The sequence below is a fragment of the Solanum verrucosum genome, unplaced genomic scaffold, assembly GCF_900185275.1.
Source record: "Solanum verrucosum unplaced genomic scaffold, falcon-dt-bn FXZP01000156.1, whole genome shotgun sequence".
In the NCBI taxonomy this organism is placed as follows: domain Eukaryota; kingdom Viridiplantae; phylum Streptophyta; class Magnoliopsida; order Solanales; family Solanaceae; genus Solanum; species Solanum verrucosum.
The window spans coordinates 1246575-1265343 of NW_026020354.1; the positions used below are offsets into that span (position 1 = coordinate 1246575).

General features: G+C 34.4%; 1 protein-coding gene across 2 annotated transcripts; it reads left to right on the plus strand.

The window, feature by feature from the left end:
* Nucleotides 1-3772: 3772 nt before the first annotated feature.
* LOC125837618 (uncharacterized) lies at nt 3773-17839 on the plus strand. 2 transcript variants are annotated; one of them, XM_049516710.1, is made up of 9 exons: nt 3773-3932; nt 4000-4061; nt 4132-4222; nt 9388-9474; nt 9715-9768; nt 10714-10898; nt 16570-16652; nt 16763-16863; nt 17260-17535. In XM_049516710.1, the coding sequence occupies exons 1-9, from the start codon at nt 3882-3884 to the stop codon at nt 17500-17502; spliced, it is 957 nt and encodes a 318-aa protein (XP_049372667.1). In that variant the 5' UTR covers nt 3773-3881; the 3' UTR covers nt 17503-17535. The 2 variants fall into 2 exon arrangements, with proteins under 2 accessions (XP_049372667.1, XP_049372668.1); XM_049516711.1 differs by having other exon boundaries at nt 3779-3932; nt 17290-17839.
* Nucleotides 17840-18769: the final 930 nt, after the last annotated feature.

The window sequence follows — 18769 nt, forward strand, 5'->3', positions numbered from 1 at the left end:
AAAATCCTGAATAAAATAATGAGTCCAAAATAAATTAGAAATTCAAAACCAAACGGAATTGGATTCCGTTTGAAACACTACTTCGTCCGCCGCTTTTCAATGGTGTCTTCATATTGCTGCCAAGTGCCAAATGCGCCAATTTCAATTGAATATCTCTTTGCTCACTTTCATATGTATACAATATTATATTAAATTTAATGCATTAAGCTGTCTGATTGATGTTCTTCAATCTTTCATCTTTAATTTTTTTTAGCTTTAAATTTCTTTATTTTTTTATCAATTTAATTCTACAAATAAAATACACTATTAAGCACAATTCATAAAATTCATGCTCAAAAAGAATAAATATAAATAATAAATGTGAGGCAAATAATGATTAAAATATGTATTTTGGCCTCACATCATCAATCTAGGTAAATTAGGTATATTCTTATCCTTGATACTAATCAAGAGTTCTTAGAACCAAAGAGCTCAAGAAAAGCTATAGTCTTCTTGATGTTTTTGACAACACTACTTCCTCCTTTTGAAGTATTTATAAAGAACTTTGCTCTTTTGGGGGTTGAGAATCCAAAATCAGGAATTGACATGGACAACACTTGAAGTGTTTGTTGTCCCAACATGATGACCTTGCTCATCATAACAGGTTTGAACACTCCAAAGGTAACACCAACGATTTTTTATACTTCAACAAAGAACTTGGAGGTACAACCTTAAATGAAGGTAATTAGGAGTTAATCTTCTTGGAGGTCATTTTAGTGTCCTTTCATGATTGAAAAGCTGAGATGAAAGGTAGATATTATCCCACTAGCGTGCTAGAATTTATAGACGATAAAATTTGTGTCGAGAAAATAATAATTAGGTGTGAAAAATATCACAACAATCGTAGTATTTTGTTTAAGATATAAGTGTTACAATCTCTATAAATCCTCTGATTCTTCTTTTCAAATATATATTCAAGAGCTATTGAGCTGGATCTTGACTTGTACTTGAATTTAAGGGCTTTTGAGCTTATTCTTGATTTGGTGGTCTTGATCTTGAGTTGTTTCTTGAACTTGAGTGCTTGAATGCTTGAACTTATAGCTTGTAGAGAAATCTACGACGTTTGATCCACAAGATCTCTCTGCCTTCTTGTTAGAATTCTGGTGACTTTTTTGAACTACGAGGACCCCTATTTATAGTTGTAAAATGAAAGCGTTGGGATGAGGACACTTTTTTCGGCCAATCAGATTTAAGTGACATGACGAAGGAGTTGTGATGATGACAAATTGTCTTTGGTCAATCAGATTTAAGTGACATGATAATATATGATTGGTCAGAACATGTGACACATTTTTATTGGTCTTTGATTTGGCTAGGCATGCTATGTCATTTTAACTTGTGGCATGATCCTATTTGTTTCTTTGTTTAACTTTGCATGTCACGTCATTTGACATGTAGTACCAAAATTTTCCTCTAGAATGAGATGACATATTGTGCTTAGCAAATCGAGCTCATCATATGTAGACAAAATTAATGGACTAGTCCAATGAAATTGAACTTTTAATCAAATCCATATTTATATTGAACTAGTGTATCTTGAATTTAATATGATCTGAATCATTTTATAAATTTATCTTCAATAAAGTTTTAAATGATTACATACACAAACTAGTATTACTTTCTCCTTTCTCAATTTCATATTTGATTGTGACCAAAACAAGCAATTAATGTTGTTTCAACAATTTATAGCACGAGTCTTTATAAGGATTCAACAATTATAACTTAAACAAAAGTGATCAATCTAGAAATTTATGACACACTTCTATTCTTGCGGCTATTTCTATTTTATTAACATTGTGTATCATACAAATATTTTCTAATCAATTTAACCAAATACTGAACTATTAAAAGCCAAAAATCAATAATAAATATCCTCTTAATTTATTTATGAATTTAACATATTCTCAATTTGATAACCGGTAAATCAAAACTGATAATACATCAAACCTCCAAACTAAACATGGATACACTTGGGGGTCATTTGGTTATTGGTTAGAGTTATGCAAGTATCAGTTATTCAGAAATTAGTTATGTAGATATTAATTATGCAAGTAATAATTATGTCGGTATTCTTTATGTAGGATTTAGTTGTTTAAAAATTACAATACATAAATTATTACTTATTGAATATTTAACTTGTTGTAAATGAATATACTTTTTTTAAAACAAAATCTAAAATTATAAAATTCAAAATTGATAGTAATATATGTGATAAACAAGCCAAAATACATCAAAGTATCACCAGTCACCAGTCACCACTAACTATAAACTATGATGCAGAAATATAAAATGCAACAATTCTGGTTCGGGTCGGGGGGGGGGGGGGGGGGGGGCGGAGCACGAGGATGGCGAAACTAGTACAAAAATAGCTTAGTCTTTTTTTTTTTTAATAAAAAAATTAAGAAATAACTTAGTCGACCTCCTTAATCTTGTAAATTAATAACATTATTTACAAATAAATACGTAATAATTAAGGGTAAACATGTAATTTTATTAATTTAATCCATATACAGTAAAACCTCACTAAATTAATAATCTCTCTAAGATAATATTTTCCTCTAGTCCCGACTTGGTTCAATGAAAAAAATCACTCATCTCGATAAGATAATATATTTTCAGAAGATCCTTATATAAATATATGATCCCATTAATATTATAAATTAATATTGTTTTAAAAGTACAAATATATCTTAGATAATTTAGTGAAATATAATTTCATTGTGTAGTTAAAATTTAAATATAGTTGAAGTCCATCTCTATCTTTTCTTATTGCATCCAAAAGTTTCGATGTTGTCTTTTCGAACTGCACCATAAAATTATGAAGAGTTCTAGATGCGATTAGCGTTTCATTACACGTAACTAGTTCCAAATGTATTGTATCATTTTCAACTTCATCATCAACATTGATGTATTCATTATACTTTATGTATAATAAATTTATTTTTTACGTGAATTCAATAAATATGATACATAAATTAGTAAAATACAATTATTTTGATGTAATCGAAATAAACCTTCACTAAATCTCAAAACATTCTTTAAATTAATAAATATTAATTTGTTGATTAAATAATATCTCTACAAATAATAATATTTCATGGTCCTATCTATATTAATTTAGTGAGGTTTTATTGTATAACTAATACCCTCATAACTTATTCCACCCTCTACTCCGCATAAAATTATACATCGATTTCCTCATAAGTTATGTGAGTATTAGCTATGTAGAATTACAAAAACACAACCAAACACCATATAAAATCAATACATAAATAACTTTTATACAACATTTGTAAACACACCAATCAAACATTGTATAAAATTTATAAGGATAAGGTACAAGTACCTTCCTAAACTATGACCGAAATTCCAGAGACACCTTAAGGTCCTATTACCCCTGAATCTATTTTTTTTGTAGTTTTGTACACCTTTTTGATTTACGTGACATCCAAATATTTCCCACGCGCTTCAATTGTGTGGAGTCATGGAGTGTGCCACGTAAGTCAAAAGGTGTACAAAGTTACAAAAAAATGAGTTCAGGAGAGTAATATGACCTTTGTTTAGTTAAGACGCATCTCTGAAATTTCGATCCTAATCTAGAGGTACTTATACCTTATTCCAAATTTATACATGAAACTTTTATTCTATTTGCAAACCAAACATGATATAAAATGAGTTCAGGAGGCTAATATGTAAATGCTTATTCATAAATTCAACTCCCAACCCTTGAGCGTTTTTTTTTTTGATAAACCCCGAAGAAACCCTTGTCCATCGACGACTTTCCGGTTCGCCTCTCTTACTGTTGGTACCATTGAGAGAGAGAGACAGTAGTGTTGAGTTAGATGATTAAAGGAGGCAAAACTTCGGTGCTAACATATGCTGAAAAATGCAAGGTGAGTGGGGAACCTCTTGTTCATTAAAAAATTTCCTTCATAAATGATCTTATGCATGCTTTTGCAGAATATATTGGCATCTAATTGGCAAGGTTACCTTAATACTGTGAAGGCTGATGCTAATGGAAGGTATATATATGCTTTTATGATATTATTATTTGCCTTTTGTCCCATCTGTTTATTACCTTGTTTATCTCAGCAAAGGGGAAATATACACTTCAAAAGTCCGCTATTTCGTCAGGAGAGGCAAGCCCTACATCTGGGTACCTGAAAATGATATGCACAATGTGGTATATTTCAGCCCTTTCACATTTTTAAGCACTTCGATATGAGATCTTAATAATATCTCAAATCTGCATTTACCAAGTAATTTCAGTATTCTAACCTTATTTGAATTGTTTCGTCTTACACTTAATTGCTTACCTGTACTACTCCTCTTGAGGGTATTATAGATTTTCATTTGGATGATACAGGAGATATTATCATGTTATGTAAAATTAACTTTGTTTTATGGTGTTCATAATGACGAAAATGACAATATTAAACTTGTGTACGAATAAGATGGACCATATGCATTTATGGTCTCCCTACCATCAGTTTGATAAGTTTTTTCAATCTTATCCATGCAGCAGTATAAAGAAAAAGAAAAAAAATTGAGCTTGTGAGTTGAGCCTAATTTGAGGTTCTCTGTCTATTCTACCCTCCCTTCCTCCTCCAATTGCCTTGTGCTCATGGTTATCCCTCCCTCAAAGAGAGGGTAGAGTGGAGGTGGTATTTCTACATAATGTCTATCCAAATACTTTCTGTTAGTAGCATGATTCATGTAGTGATACCTTGAAAAGGTATTTTTTTTCTTGATTATTTTGTTTCTCTGGATAAGAAGAAGCTTTAATCTATGACTAGGCATGGTGGTATACTCAATATGTGTATCATATGATTGATAATTTGATAAAAGCTGATTCACTATACTATAAGGAGTCGTTTGGTGAGGGGTAAGAATAAATGGTCATGGGATAAAAAAATAGTCCTGAGATTAAATTTTGGTGTCTTATTTGGTTGTCATGTTTGGGATAACTTATCCCACCATTTATACCATAGTGATGGGATAAGTTATCCCATATAGATGGTGGGATAAGTTATCCCAGGATAATTATCCTGGGATAACTTGTTCCCAACCAAACGACCCCTAAACGTCTTACCATAGGACATATAAACAGAGAGTAACAAAACCTTGATTAAAACAAAATTTGAAAACTTCAAAAAAAAAAGAAAAGAAAGGAAGATGAACCTTTGAAGGTATAATAATTTGATAGTGACCTAAAGTTACTAGTTTAATTTTTTTTTGATAGCAACCTACGCTTTATATTTATTGAGAAAAGTAGCATGTATTATAAACAAAGGAATACACCGAAGGTATTCCAATATTACTTACAATCAGAAATCATAGAAGTATAATTAGCTTCCTATGAATTCATAAGTAATCTAAAGTGCTAGGAATATCCTCTTCTTCTTGAGGATATTCATGTTTACACCAAAAAAAGAAGAAGAAAAGAGCCGACTATTCATCTTCATTTTCTGAAGGGGGCAACTCTTGTTTTCAAAGCACCTCTGATTCCTTTCCATCCAGATAGTCCACTAAATGCTCAGGCTGGGACAATCTTCCATCTCTCCCTGTGCCCTCACTACTATCTCTATTCCACTATGGTAAAGCTTAATTAATATTCCTTTGCATAAGCTAGCTATTGCCCCTTAGGTTGATGAAAATCTGCCACATCTTCAGTCTCTCCACAATGTAGAAAGAGATGGTTTATTGTCACTGTCTCACATTCACAATAAGAACATCTGGAGCGCCTTTTTCATGAGGCTATCCTGAGTGAGTGCAACCTGTTTTGTCTAACAACCAAGTGAAAGATGTCACCTTGAATGTCACCTATCATCTTCGAGGCTAACCACCTTGTTGTGTGTTTGATCTTTGAGAGCTTCTGTAACCTGAACAAACTGAGGATCTTGCTTGCTTGTCTGGTAGTCAAAACAGATTGCCCTCACTTGTGTTCAGGCCTTTGCAATGCTCTAGAATGTTAAGAAACTCAATCAATGTGCTCACCTCCCAATCATTCAAATGTTTTCTTAAACCTGAGGTCTCATCCCTGATTGTCTCTCGTCTCTCTAACTGTAGCCTTTCTCTGCAGGCTCAAGTTGAAAATTAGGAAATCTAGCTTTTAAAGTGTCTTGATCTACCCAACAGTCTTCCCTCCATTACCTACCTTGATTTTACTATTGTTGATTAATTTGGGTCATCTCCATACTCCAGTTTCATAAGGTCGTAATGCCACCTTGTTGATCCACGAGTCCTCCATTCCATATCTTGCCTTTATTGTATCCTTCCATAATGCTTGTTCTTGAGAGACAAATAAGAAGGCATGGTTTTGAATTTTTAGATATCTTATTCCCTGACCCCTTCCTTTTTACTAAGTGTGACATGATCCCACTTTACTAAGTGGATCTTGTGATTGTTTGGATCACAATTTCCTTGCAACAAAAAATTCCTTGCAATAGCATCCAGTCTGTCAGTCACATTTGTTGGCATAGGGAAAACATACATCATGTAGCTAGGTAGTGTATCAAAAACATTTTTTATGAGTGCAACTCTACCACCCAAAGACGAATACTAGCTCTTCCAGTTCACTAGCTTCATATCACATTTTTCCAGTACATTGTTCCTGTTCCAAATACCTTTTGACCTTGCATACCAAGATAAACTGTGGGAAGCTATCCTATTCCCCTCCCCCCAAGTATAGTGGCTAAATTAGCAATCCTAGGCTATTCTGTTCAGACTCTTCAAAAATATGGACAAGTGCGTGTCGGATCCTCCAAAAAATAGTACATTTTTGAAGGATCCGACACAGCTGCGACATCATATATGGAGAGTCTGAGCAACATAGATCCTAGGCACCTCATTAACTAGGTAAAGAAGCGTTCAGCCCAATTAATGTGAGGACTTGAAATGGCTTCAAATAAAATAAGAATGACTCTCAAGTACTTCAGTTGAGAGTTATCTGCATCACAAAAGATCAAAGTGTCATCAACATATTGGAAGTGAGATATGGCCACGCTCTGTCTATCATCCATGTTTGCTTTGAAACCCCGTATCCAACCATTTGTTTGGTGCTGTCCTAAGCATGTCATTGAGTCCCTCCATTGCTAAAATAAATAGAAAAAGGGATAAAGGGTCTCCTTGTATCAGTCCTCTCTTAGAAGAGAAGAAACCAACAGGGGATCCATTTATCAGAATAGAGAACTTCACAGTTGTAGTACATAACTTAATTCATTTGTCACCAAAGCCCATACTTTATATGATCTTCTGGAGAAAGCTCCAGTGTAAATGATCACAGGCTCTTTCAATATCCAACTTGCATAAGATGTCTGACACCTTGCTGATCTTCCTCACATCCACACACTCATTTGCAATCAATATAACATCTATAATCTGCCTGCCTTTTATAAATGTCATTTGTTGAGCATACACGAGTTTAGAAACTACTTTTTTGAGCCTTTCCGTCAACACTTTTGAGATGATCTTGTATATACAACCTATTAAGCTAATAGGTCTGAAGTCCTTCACTGGCCCCCATATTCTTTGGAATCAGCATTTGAACTTTTTTCAAAAATGCCTTGATCATGAAAATTCTGTACAGCTGCAACTTCTCTACTGACGACATCCCAGCATGTGATAAAGAAGGCCATAGTGAAGCCATTATGGCTAGGTGTTTTGTCCCTAGCACATGCCATAATACAGTCTTTGATTTCATTATCACTGAACTGGCTCTGTAGCATAATATTATCAGCTCCACTGTTCCTGTTCTAGATTAAATTGAGGTCTCTATCTCTCTGTCTCTAAGCAACCTACAACTGTTACCCCTTAATTAACGTGGATATCCGTATGGATCAGGAAGATAACTGCCTACCATTTTTTTCAATAAGATTATTTTCTTCTCAATTTACAAATCCGGGCTTCTGATTTGCAAGTCGGATTCTACAAGAGGGGTGAAGTTGGGTTATGGCATTCAGAAGTGATTAAAGCAGAGTAATTCAAGGTTGTTGGGGCATTTTGGTATACTTAACGAATTTCATTAGTCTGAGAAGAAGATGATTTTTTTAGTCTCGGATATGCTTCCATTTTTGTTCTAGGTTTTCTTTATTTTCCTGTGCGTTCAGTTCCCTTCTTGTTCCCAGAGCTTGAGGCATTGTAGTGCAACTCCTACTGATCTCAGTTTCCATAAAAAAAGTTAGTAACTTAGTCTTCACAATTACTCCACTTTACTGAATGCAGATAGTATGGAAAGACATCTATGGGATGTGGAGAATGAAATCAGTCGGTTTCTTAAGAACCTTACTTTAAACAGGGAAAGCTTGCTTTCTGGGAATGCAAAATAAGATGGGAGAAAGGTTGAAATAGGAACAAGTGATAATGTAGCAAAAAGATTTTGGAACTCTTGTTTCTGATTTCTTATGTATTGCTTTTTGTGAAGATTTGAGTTACTTCTGTGTTCATTCGCTCTTTCTGGGATTTGCTTTCTTCTTGATTTGTATATATTCCTACAGAGTCGATTTATTTCATTGTCTTTATTTTTACTTATAGAGCTTAAGCCCCTCTTCTCTAGTCAAATGAAGATTCTCATTCTTTCAAAACCCTTATTTTTACATGTAGGGCTTAAACCCCTCCTCTCTAGTCAATGAAGATTCTTATTCTTTTAAAACCTTTCTCTTAAAACTATAGCTATCAGAGACAACACAAGATGAAGTAATAATGACGGCATATGAATTCGGGACAACATTGTAAGGATAATATAATTCTTGAATATATATTGCTATAGGACTCCATAAAACATTGCCTTTTAGCTTTCCGATAAGGCATAAGACATAAAAAAAGACACCCAAACTTGGCCTCAACTAACAAGTAAACATTCCAGCTTTTAGTATGCACATATAGACACCTCAAATCGTCTCCTGTGTCATTTAAACATTCCAACTCACAAAATGATCATCTAGACATTTCCAAAATTTATGTGCCAAGTCAGCGTCAAGTGTCCACGAAACATAGTGGGATGAGTTGGGATGTTTAGTTACCAGTTGAGACCAAGTTGAGGTGTCTAGAAGTGCACTCTCAAAGTTAAGAGTGCTTACTTGTTAGCCGAGGCCAAGTTTGAGTGTTTGTTCATGCATTATGCCTTTTGATAAACTTCTTTTTGCAAATTACTAAGTTTTAATTTTTAACTCATGATTTCCTGGTTTGGGTTTCAAAGCTCCACATTAGTTTCTGATACCATGAAGGAAAATATAATAGCTTAGCTATTGAGTAATACGGAATCTAATTTGTGATGCATGCTTGTTGGTTGAATTGGTTCATTGGAGGATGTACAACAGCCCTGACATGTTGTTTCTCTTTTCTATGTAGAACACAATGATAGATGAGCGCGGTTCTTTTGCTGTGGCCAGTCCCTTCCCAGGTCCACTGCCAAGTTTTCTCAAATCTATCAAGAAAGTGGGTATAGAACCGTTTGTTTTCCTACATCTTGTGTCTGATAGCTCTAACCTTAATCATTCAATTCATTATTTTTCTTGTGTAGCGATTAGTGAGACTGTCAGTCTGAAGTGGTTGTCATGTTGTATATCACTTCCTTGTTTCCATTTAAGTTTGTTTCTTGAGGAACTCTTCACACAGTGCGTTCTTCTATCTGGGGGATGTTTAGCTATTTGTACAAACTGACATAGCATAATGCAGTTACCAGCTCGGGTTGCTCTGATGGGTGAAGTTCTGCCTCTTAAAGATGAAAAGGTGTGTTTTAGATGGCTCCTTCCCGACATATGAATTCACTTTATTTTAACCTCTAATATTGCTTGTCTGACTATTCAATTCATTTGCCTATCTTCTGCTTTTATGAGAAACTTTGAATCAACGTATTTATGTTGTTCTTGATAGCACTCTTCGGTGATGTTAGGCTCCCAACTATTCATAGTAGTGAAACAGTATGTTAGAGCAGGGAGGGATGGCCATTTTGTGAGGGGGCTGGTTTGGAAGGCTTTCACCAAATGGAATTTTGGCTAACCTTTTCTGAATGTGAACTTGAGGCTGCTCGGACCTGCATAAGTCAAGTTTAAGCTACTCATCCCCATAGGTATTCGCCTAGCAAACAACTATCATCCTTCTGCATGAATTGAGCAGATATTAAAAGTATGAAACAGTGAGATATACTGAATGCTTGAAAGTTTGAGTTCATCAAAAGGTACAAAATAAAGATAAAATTCACGAGTAAAATGACAGAAGGCAGGATGTAAATAAAGGGAGAAATGGATACTTTCTTCAGCTTATTTGTATAGAGAAAGCAAGATAGGTTGAAATTGGACCATCCATTGAATAAGAAAGGAGGAAGGCTCGGCAAATTCCAATGAAAGCTGTGAATTATTGTTAACTTTTGCTAATCCTCTGCATACATTCATGGACTGCAAGTGAATGTACTACAAGTGATTTCTGCCATTTCATAGTTATATTTCTGCCTTTTTATTTACCTGTTGGGTTAGACCAGCAATTGTGTAGGATTGACTAACTGAGGAGCTGAGTTGATATGGTTGTAGCTTGGTAATGCCCATTTGTGGTCATACAACTAAATTGTCTAGCTAAGTGACCTTGTGCTGGAAAGAGAGTTGTTCGTTTCACTAATGGACCTTTTCATGCTAGCATGAAGAAGTGATTTTTGAAATGTTTCTTCTTGCTCTGTGACAGGCTAGGTTGCCTAGAGACAGCCTTAAGGAAGCCATATCATCTGAAAGGAGCATGATTGAGAAGTTCTCTTACTCCGTTTTGGGTATACTGAATTCATCCAGCCTTGGTGCTACATGCCGAGGTGACAATCTCCAGGAATTACTTGATTCAGACAAAAGATATGTTGTCTTCAAGTGCAGCCCAAGGTGAACAGTTTTTAATTCAACTCTTATCAGTAATTGTTTTTTATTCTGCTAGATTATCATATACTCTTCATCAAAAAAGATTAATATGTACTATCAGTTCGATTTTTGTTTCCTCTTAACCTTCTGTCCCTCTGCAATATTATACTGAGAGTCGACAAAGAAATGTGATAAACTTTTCTGCTGAAATAGTAAATAAAGGAACAAATACTGTTGTTTCATACTAGTTACACTGAAATTACAACAAGAAGTATGAAAAACAATCACTAGGACACTGCCAACACCATAAATTACATCCGAAGACATGAATGTGTTATGAATCATTAGGGAAGGATCGATTCACAAGGCGATATATAAATTAGCTCATTAAAGGTAGGCTGAAACCTTAGAATTCATTAAAAGAGAGAACTCCGATCTCTTCAGCTCTTCAAAGGGAGACTGAAACCTTAGAGTTCAATGGAAGAGAGAACTCTAATCTCTTGCTTTTTTGCTGAAATATGACTTATCGATTTATTCATCAAAAGCCCCTTTAAATAGGAGTCTTATTACATCAATAGCAAGTCTAATGAAACTATGAAAGTAGGAGACCTAATTCCTATTCCAAACTAATAACTATAACTTAACTTAATCCTTATGAAACTATGAAACATAATCTCTATTCTAGAATAATAAATAAAGCACCTAAAAATATAATTAAATACTAAATTTAAGGGCTTCCAATGCATCTACAACAGAATGAGATATAGTCATACAATACGTAAACACTAAGATTACACGAACTTTCAACATTTCTATACATTCGAAAGGTTAGAACTAGGGATGTTCAAATCCGAACTGAAAAAGTTATTGGTTTATAGTAATGAGTTATTGGTTTTCAGTTTTGATAACAATTTTGATTTTTTTTTGTTATCAAGTTGTTGGTTCTTAATGGTTTGAAGTTTTTTCTTAATGGGTTAACTGATAACCCGATAGTAGATTAAATAATTTTATTTATACCATTTTCTATATAAAGTCATTGACTTAGAGCTTAGTTTCCTACTTTTATTTCTGGCTGTCTCAAACTTTTGGTTATTCTACAATAAGCTGCAATAAGTGAACTCATGTGCATGGTTCATTTGGTTTGTCACGTTGTTTCTAAGTGATTATTGTGTCAAATCTTAACGATTAAACCGATAATCGAACCGACAACGATCAATAACCGATAAACCAATAAGTCAATATCTTAATGGTTCTATAACGGTTTAGCATGTCTACAAAACGATAACCCAATAAGTCAAACTAATAAACTTCAAAACCGAACTGAACCAAACCAATCGATACTCAACCCTAGCTAGAACTCTCCCAAAAGATTCCTTTTTCTTTTTCTAAATATCCCTCTTGTAACCATCCTACCCCTTTTTTCTATCGAAAAACCACTCGATACATGTGTAATTGTCTCATGACAGTTACTAAGAGCCTGTTTGGCATTGCTGTTGGGAGGCCAGAAACACTTATTTTGAGAAAAAAACACTTTTGTTGATAAATTGAGTGTTTGGCAAATCAGTAAAAATGCTTTTAAATAGAAGCAGAAACAGTTTTTCTGCTGTTGGGAAGAAGCTAAAAATAGAAGCAGAAACAAAAAAATATTTTTCTCAAGACTAAAATATCCTTTTCATAGATACATATTTACCAATATATTTCTTATTAATTAATTAACATATTTCATAAGTTTGGTTAAATTTCATATAAGAATTTTATTTTTAATTTTTATATAATAAATTTTATAATTTATTTTACGTTTATATATTATTATTTTATATATTATATATTATTGTACGTTTTATTTTGTAGAATTAGAAAAACTGTAACAACAATATTTTTACAAGATCAGAAAAAAGAAAAAAAATAACAATTAGAGATTTCATCCTCCCAAAAAGGTATACTATTGATTGAAAATTTAAACATATAAATTGTAATTTAAAAAAATAAAAATTTAATTATTTTTTTATAATAGATATTTAAAATAGTTTCTCTATAAAATAATATTAATATTAGAAGTGCATCAATAATTCTTTTTTTGTAATTTGACTCTTAAAAACACTTTTAAAAAAAGATTGGTCAAACGCAATTTGCTTATGAAAAACACTTTTCAAATGAATTAACCAAACACAAATTGTTTTTTTCCAAAAGCATTTTCCTAAAAAGCCATTTTTAAAAAGTGCTTCTAAAAATAAGTTGTTTTTAGCAGCAATGCCGAACAGACTCCAAGTCTTTTAATTGTTTATTTTGGCCTCCTGGGATAAGTTTTTATAACTTGAGGCTCATCAAAATGACTTTGAGCTCTATAAGTTTTTGGCATGAGTACTTATCCAACAAGTAAGAAAAGAGATGTTTGAGATGAGATTCTAACTTTTTCTCTTCTTTCTTGGAGATAAATTGGTACAACTGAATGTAGAACTAGTGTTATTAAAGGCAAAAAACGCAAAATAGCTCTAAGGTTCATTGGGATAGCGCAAATAAAACGTGGGCTTTAGTGAAGAAGGTGCAAATGGAGGAAAAATACAAATATTTATTTTTAGTCCAAGACTAATAATTATAATAACAAGATAATAAATATATGGACAAAGAAATTGAATTTTTTTATATTAAGTAAAATATCAATTATTTAGTGTCGCCTCTTCAGGATTACACTCATTGGTAAGGAATAATATGTCTTATAGCCTTGATGACGACACTGAAACACCCATAAAGTGAGGTGAAGTGATCAATATGTATGTTTGATTGCTAATTATTGTGAATGCTAGCTATATTCACAATTTTGTGAACCTTTTATAATATCAATATTTAAAAGTTAGTGACTTTTAGATAAGTAGGAATGGATTTCTAGAAGTACCTTTGTAGGTTGTAGCTTCCTTTTTATTTACTCCCTGGTTACCCGTGCATGTGATGTAATTTAACTGTATTTGACAATTATGGAGTGAGTTATCACGGTAATTTTGTAATGGTAGATATGTAGGAATGGATTTCCTTTAACTATTTTTTTGCTTTAGATTCTTGGAAACCACTTATTACATTTTATTCCGTATAGGTGTGCAAACAATTTTTTAGAATATCTTTATATGGTAAACTTCACCCACCAATTCCTCCCCTAGTGTGAGGAGCTCAACCTCCATCTTCTCCTCTTGGTTTTGTTGGTGACTCAACCACAATGTTATGGTCCTTGATATGTATTAAAGAATGACAAAAGTCCCACATCAGTGGTTAATGAGATGGGTGGACGGACTCCTTATAAGGCTTGGGCAATCCTCCTCCCTTTGAACTAGCTTTTGGGGTGTGAGTTAGACACAAAACCTAATTTAACATGGTATCAGAGCAGTCGCCCGTCTCACCCAATGTTGGGGCCCCCAAAATCAAACTTGCCCAATCACTAGATGCTAAGCACTGGGCGTGAGGTGGGGGTGTTAAAGAATGACAAAAGTCCCACATTGGTGGTTAATGAGATGGGTGGACTCCTTATAAGGCTTGGACAATCCTCCTTCCTTTGAGCTAGCTTTTGGGGAGTGAGTTAGGCCCAAGACCTAATTTAACAATATGGATGTAGTTATGGGACGCTGCAAGATGAAATTAGATGTTTTTTCCGTATGACCTATGTTGTTGGTTCGTCATAGAGAACCTACAATTTCTTGATTTAAAGTACTCAAAAACTAAAATGATTTTTTACTTGGATTTCATAGGATAAACATAGAGTTTAATACAATACTGATAAGATAACTGCCCTAGAAACTAGGACATGGCTTCCTTACATTACTAGAACGAGAAACTGCAAATTACTACAAAGAAATAACTACTACTGGAATGAGAAACTGCAAATAACTACTACAAAGAAGTAACTACTTGAAATAATTACTGCTGTAAATAGTTGGGAGATTTGAGTGATAACATTACTCCCCTCCTTCAAACCGTTGTTTCTCCTCAAGCGCCAAGTGTGGAAAGTATTTGTATTTTCCTTTGTTTTAGCAAATTCTACCTCATTGTCTATAGAGTCGATCCAAAATGATTTCTCGCATTGATGACCTTGGGTTCACATTTCATCACAGTTTAAACAAAATCCTTTGTCGCTTTTCCTCCATTTTAGATCTGGTCAATTTTTTCACAAATTTGATATGTTGAGGTGAGAAACCTGATGTCTTTGATCCGCAATTATCTAACAATTGCGAACAAATGAGTTGTTCCTTGAGTTCATAAAGCCGAGATAAACTCATCACCATGGCCAAATTTGGAGATTAGGCAACTCAACCTCAATTGCTATATTAATCAGCAAGATCATTGATATAAAGTTCATTTTTTTGTGATTGTGCGAGTGTACAAGCCCATGAAACTAACTGCTTAAACTTTTCTTGGTAATGTGCCATAGACCTGATGTGGTGTAACTTAGCTAATCATTCCAACTTGTGATTGGTGGCCCAAAACGAAGGCTACAATGATGTTTGAATTCATCCTAAGAAGGTTGAGGCATATCTATTTCTTGTTGAAGAAACCAAAGTTGTGCATTTCCCTCCAAATGAAAAGGAGCAAGTCCAACCTTTTCTTCTTCTGGAGTTTGTTGGTGTCGAAAGAAGCGTTCACATATGTTCAACCATTCCAAAGGGTCCTCCGACTTTTAAATCGTGGGAAATCCAACTTTGTATGTCGAGGAATGATGGAACTTCCTCCCGCTTCTGATTTTGACCCTCCTGCCACTCCAGTTTTACCCTTCCAACCGCGAGTTTGACTGGTATGTTCAGTTGATTCAGAATCAACCTTTGAATTTGCTAAATCCTTTGTTAGTGCATCAAAGCGAGCATTCATTGTTTCCTGTTTGGCTAAATTGGCTGCATGTTCTTCTTGGAACAAGTTCACCAATTGTGCCAGTTGATATTGAATTTGGTCTCCCATAACTCCCGACTCTGATACCAATTTTTTACGGTCCCCTGATGTGGATCTAGTTATGGGTCACTGCAAGATGAAATAAGATGTTTTCTTTCTACGACTTATGGTGTTGGTTTGTTATGAGAGATCATGCAATCCCTTGAGTTAAATTACTCAAAAAACTGTAATCATTTTCTGCTTAGAATTCAAGGGATAAACATAGAGTTTAAATACAATACTGATAAGATTGCTACCCCTAGAAATTAGGATATGAGTTCAGACTTCCCAACATTACTAGAATGAGAAACTGCAAACTACTACGAAGAAATAACTAATACTGGAATGAGAAACTGCCAATAGCTACTACTATAAACCGTTGGGAGACTAAGAAGTGATAATACATAACCTTATGCTTGGAGGCGCAGGGTCCTCAGTAGGCTATTCTTGCTTATCCAAACAAGAATAAAAGCCCTCAAGAGTGTGGCCTAGTGGTGAATGAAGTGGTTAGAATGATGAGGTCTTAGGTTCAAATCCCAGCAGAGATAAAAACACTAGGTGATTTCTTCCCATCTGTCCTAGTCTTGGTGGACAGAGTCAACTGGTACCAGTTTTTGGTGGAGTGACAGATGTCCCATGAAATTAGTTGTGTGCATGTTGGCCCGGATACCACGGTTATCGAAAATAATAAAAAAAAGTGTATGATATAAATTCAGATGGATGGGACAATTTAATATATCTGAAAACTGGCTAGAAATGTCTTGCTAATGAAAAATTATCTACTTCACAGTTCATACATGTACTTTGACAGCAATGGAGGGACTCATGAAGTAGATCTAGAGGAAGTCCATGCAACAAAACCTGATCCTTTATGTAAGAGTTTTAGAACTGAACTGTTGATGTTTGCATATCTGATTATTTTGAGGACCAATGTGTTCTCATTATTGATGAGCAGTATTCTCTAAATGTATTGTATTTTGTAGCATCACATACCATGAGCCTGATTGATGGAATTAATCAAAGTGAGGTGAGGCGTAGGGCTCTAATTCTCTTCTGCATCACGCACTTGAATAAGAACGCAAAGGTGATTTCTGGTTGTCTCTGAAAGCTTGGGTAAAATGTATTTGTCTTCTCTGAGTTCTCATGCTAAATATCTGCTAAGTGATTTTCTTATACTTTCATTTGGAAGTTCCAAGATAAATTAAGCCACTGCACTAGATTTAGGGCCATTGTGACTGTATATAACCTGGTAAATTCTTACATATGTTTACTGCCATTATTTTCATTTTTCAAGGTGGGATCCTTAAATTTTATGTCTAACTTATAATTGTCACAGCATATCATTGTTGTGATCGAGGTAGTTACTATATCATGACACACATAAGCCATAAACCCACACCAAACATCAACAAATATTGCCCTCGGCCTACCAATTTGCATTATCATTCAGTCACTCTATAAACTATTAGCTGATATGCAGAAGAGAACTGATCCCTGGTTTTATGTGAAGGATGCTTATCTGCTTTCTATAGATCGGAAAGGATTGGATGTGCTGGGAAAAGTTTTAGGTCCAATAAGGAGCGATGGTTCTCGTGAATATCAGTGGAGGGAGTTCAGAATTGCATTCAGAGAAGAGGCACACACTGTTGAAACATTCTGCCGCCAGCTTGTTGAAATGGAGGAGGAATCACTCAAGAGTATCTCCAACTTTAGTGGCATATAAATAGGGTGGAATTAGCATCACAGAGACAGGTTTGAATAGAAAGCAAGGAGAACCCACCAGGAATAACTGCATCATGATTCATGGGTCACTTTTGACAGAGAAGGGGAACTGCGATAGAGGGTCCTGGCTAGGAACAGAAGGATGAACACTTTTATAATGCAGATGAGTGATCTTGTGATTTGAGCTGTGTTCATATCTGTTCTTGTAACCTAGATCATAAAATGTTAATAACCTAAGCTGAGCCGTGACACTGTAGTTGAGGAATGTTATTCATTGTGATTTTAACTGTTAAAAAGCTTATGGTTGGTGCGAGCTGCATACCCTCACCTATTATAAAGAGAACGTGTTTCATTAAATTTAATAGAAGATAATATTGTTATTATTTGGTGGGTGACTTGTCAGTGACAGTACGAAGACCCTACTAGACACACATGACTCATTTTCAAGGCTGGATAGCTACTTGTTAGTTAGGGCTGACAGAAGAAAGTTTTGAACCTGCAGGTTAGTGTTTTGAATTCACTGATCCATTGCTTGGGCTAACACAAGATAGATATGTACAGGTACTGTACTTGATCCGGTTCATATTCGCAGAAGAGAAGCACTAAAGCTCTTGAAACTAGAGTATCTTGTTATGTTGTCTGATGGTCATATCCTCAGACATGTGCAACAATTTGATGACAGTTAATCTGAGGAACACCCATTGAAATGCTAGTGTTCAAATTTACCAAGTAACTAACTATATTCAAATTCAAAATGCTTCTTATATAGTACGGAAATCAATTCGGTGTATGCCTTATACATTGAAGAAAAGAGAAAAGAAACAATAGCTAATCCTAGGATCTCAAACATATCCATTTTAAAACAATACATCTTTCATCAAAAGAGAAAATCAAGTAGTAACGCTAAGAATTTAAGAGAGTAAATATAGAAATATGAATAAGAAAAACAACAATTTAAGATAAAAAAAAATTCCTATACTCGGAGTGGCTCTGGAATTACGGGTATAGGCTGGGGGTACTTATGCATTTTCCCCCTTTACTAATGTTTTATTGAGAAAAGGTATATTAGGGAGGACTGCCTGGTGCATACATGTTAGCAGAGTCCGGAAAAGAGTTTATGGATACAATTTTTTTTATAAAGTTTCAGTTGTAAGAATTGTCGGTTGCGATCTCATAAGAATCACGCATTCTGTATTTTCAGTAATATATTTTGTCATTTTCAGGATTTTTACATTGAATCAAGGTAAAAATTAGCCAGCTGGAGTGAT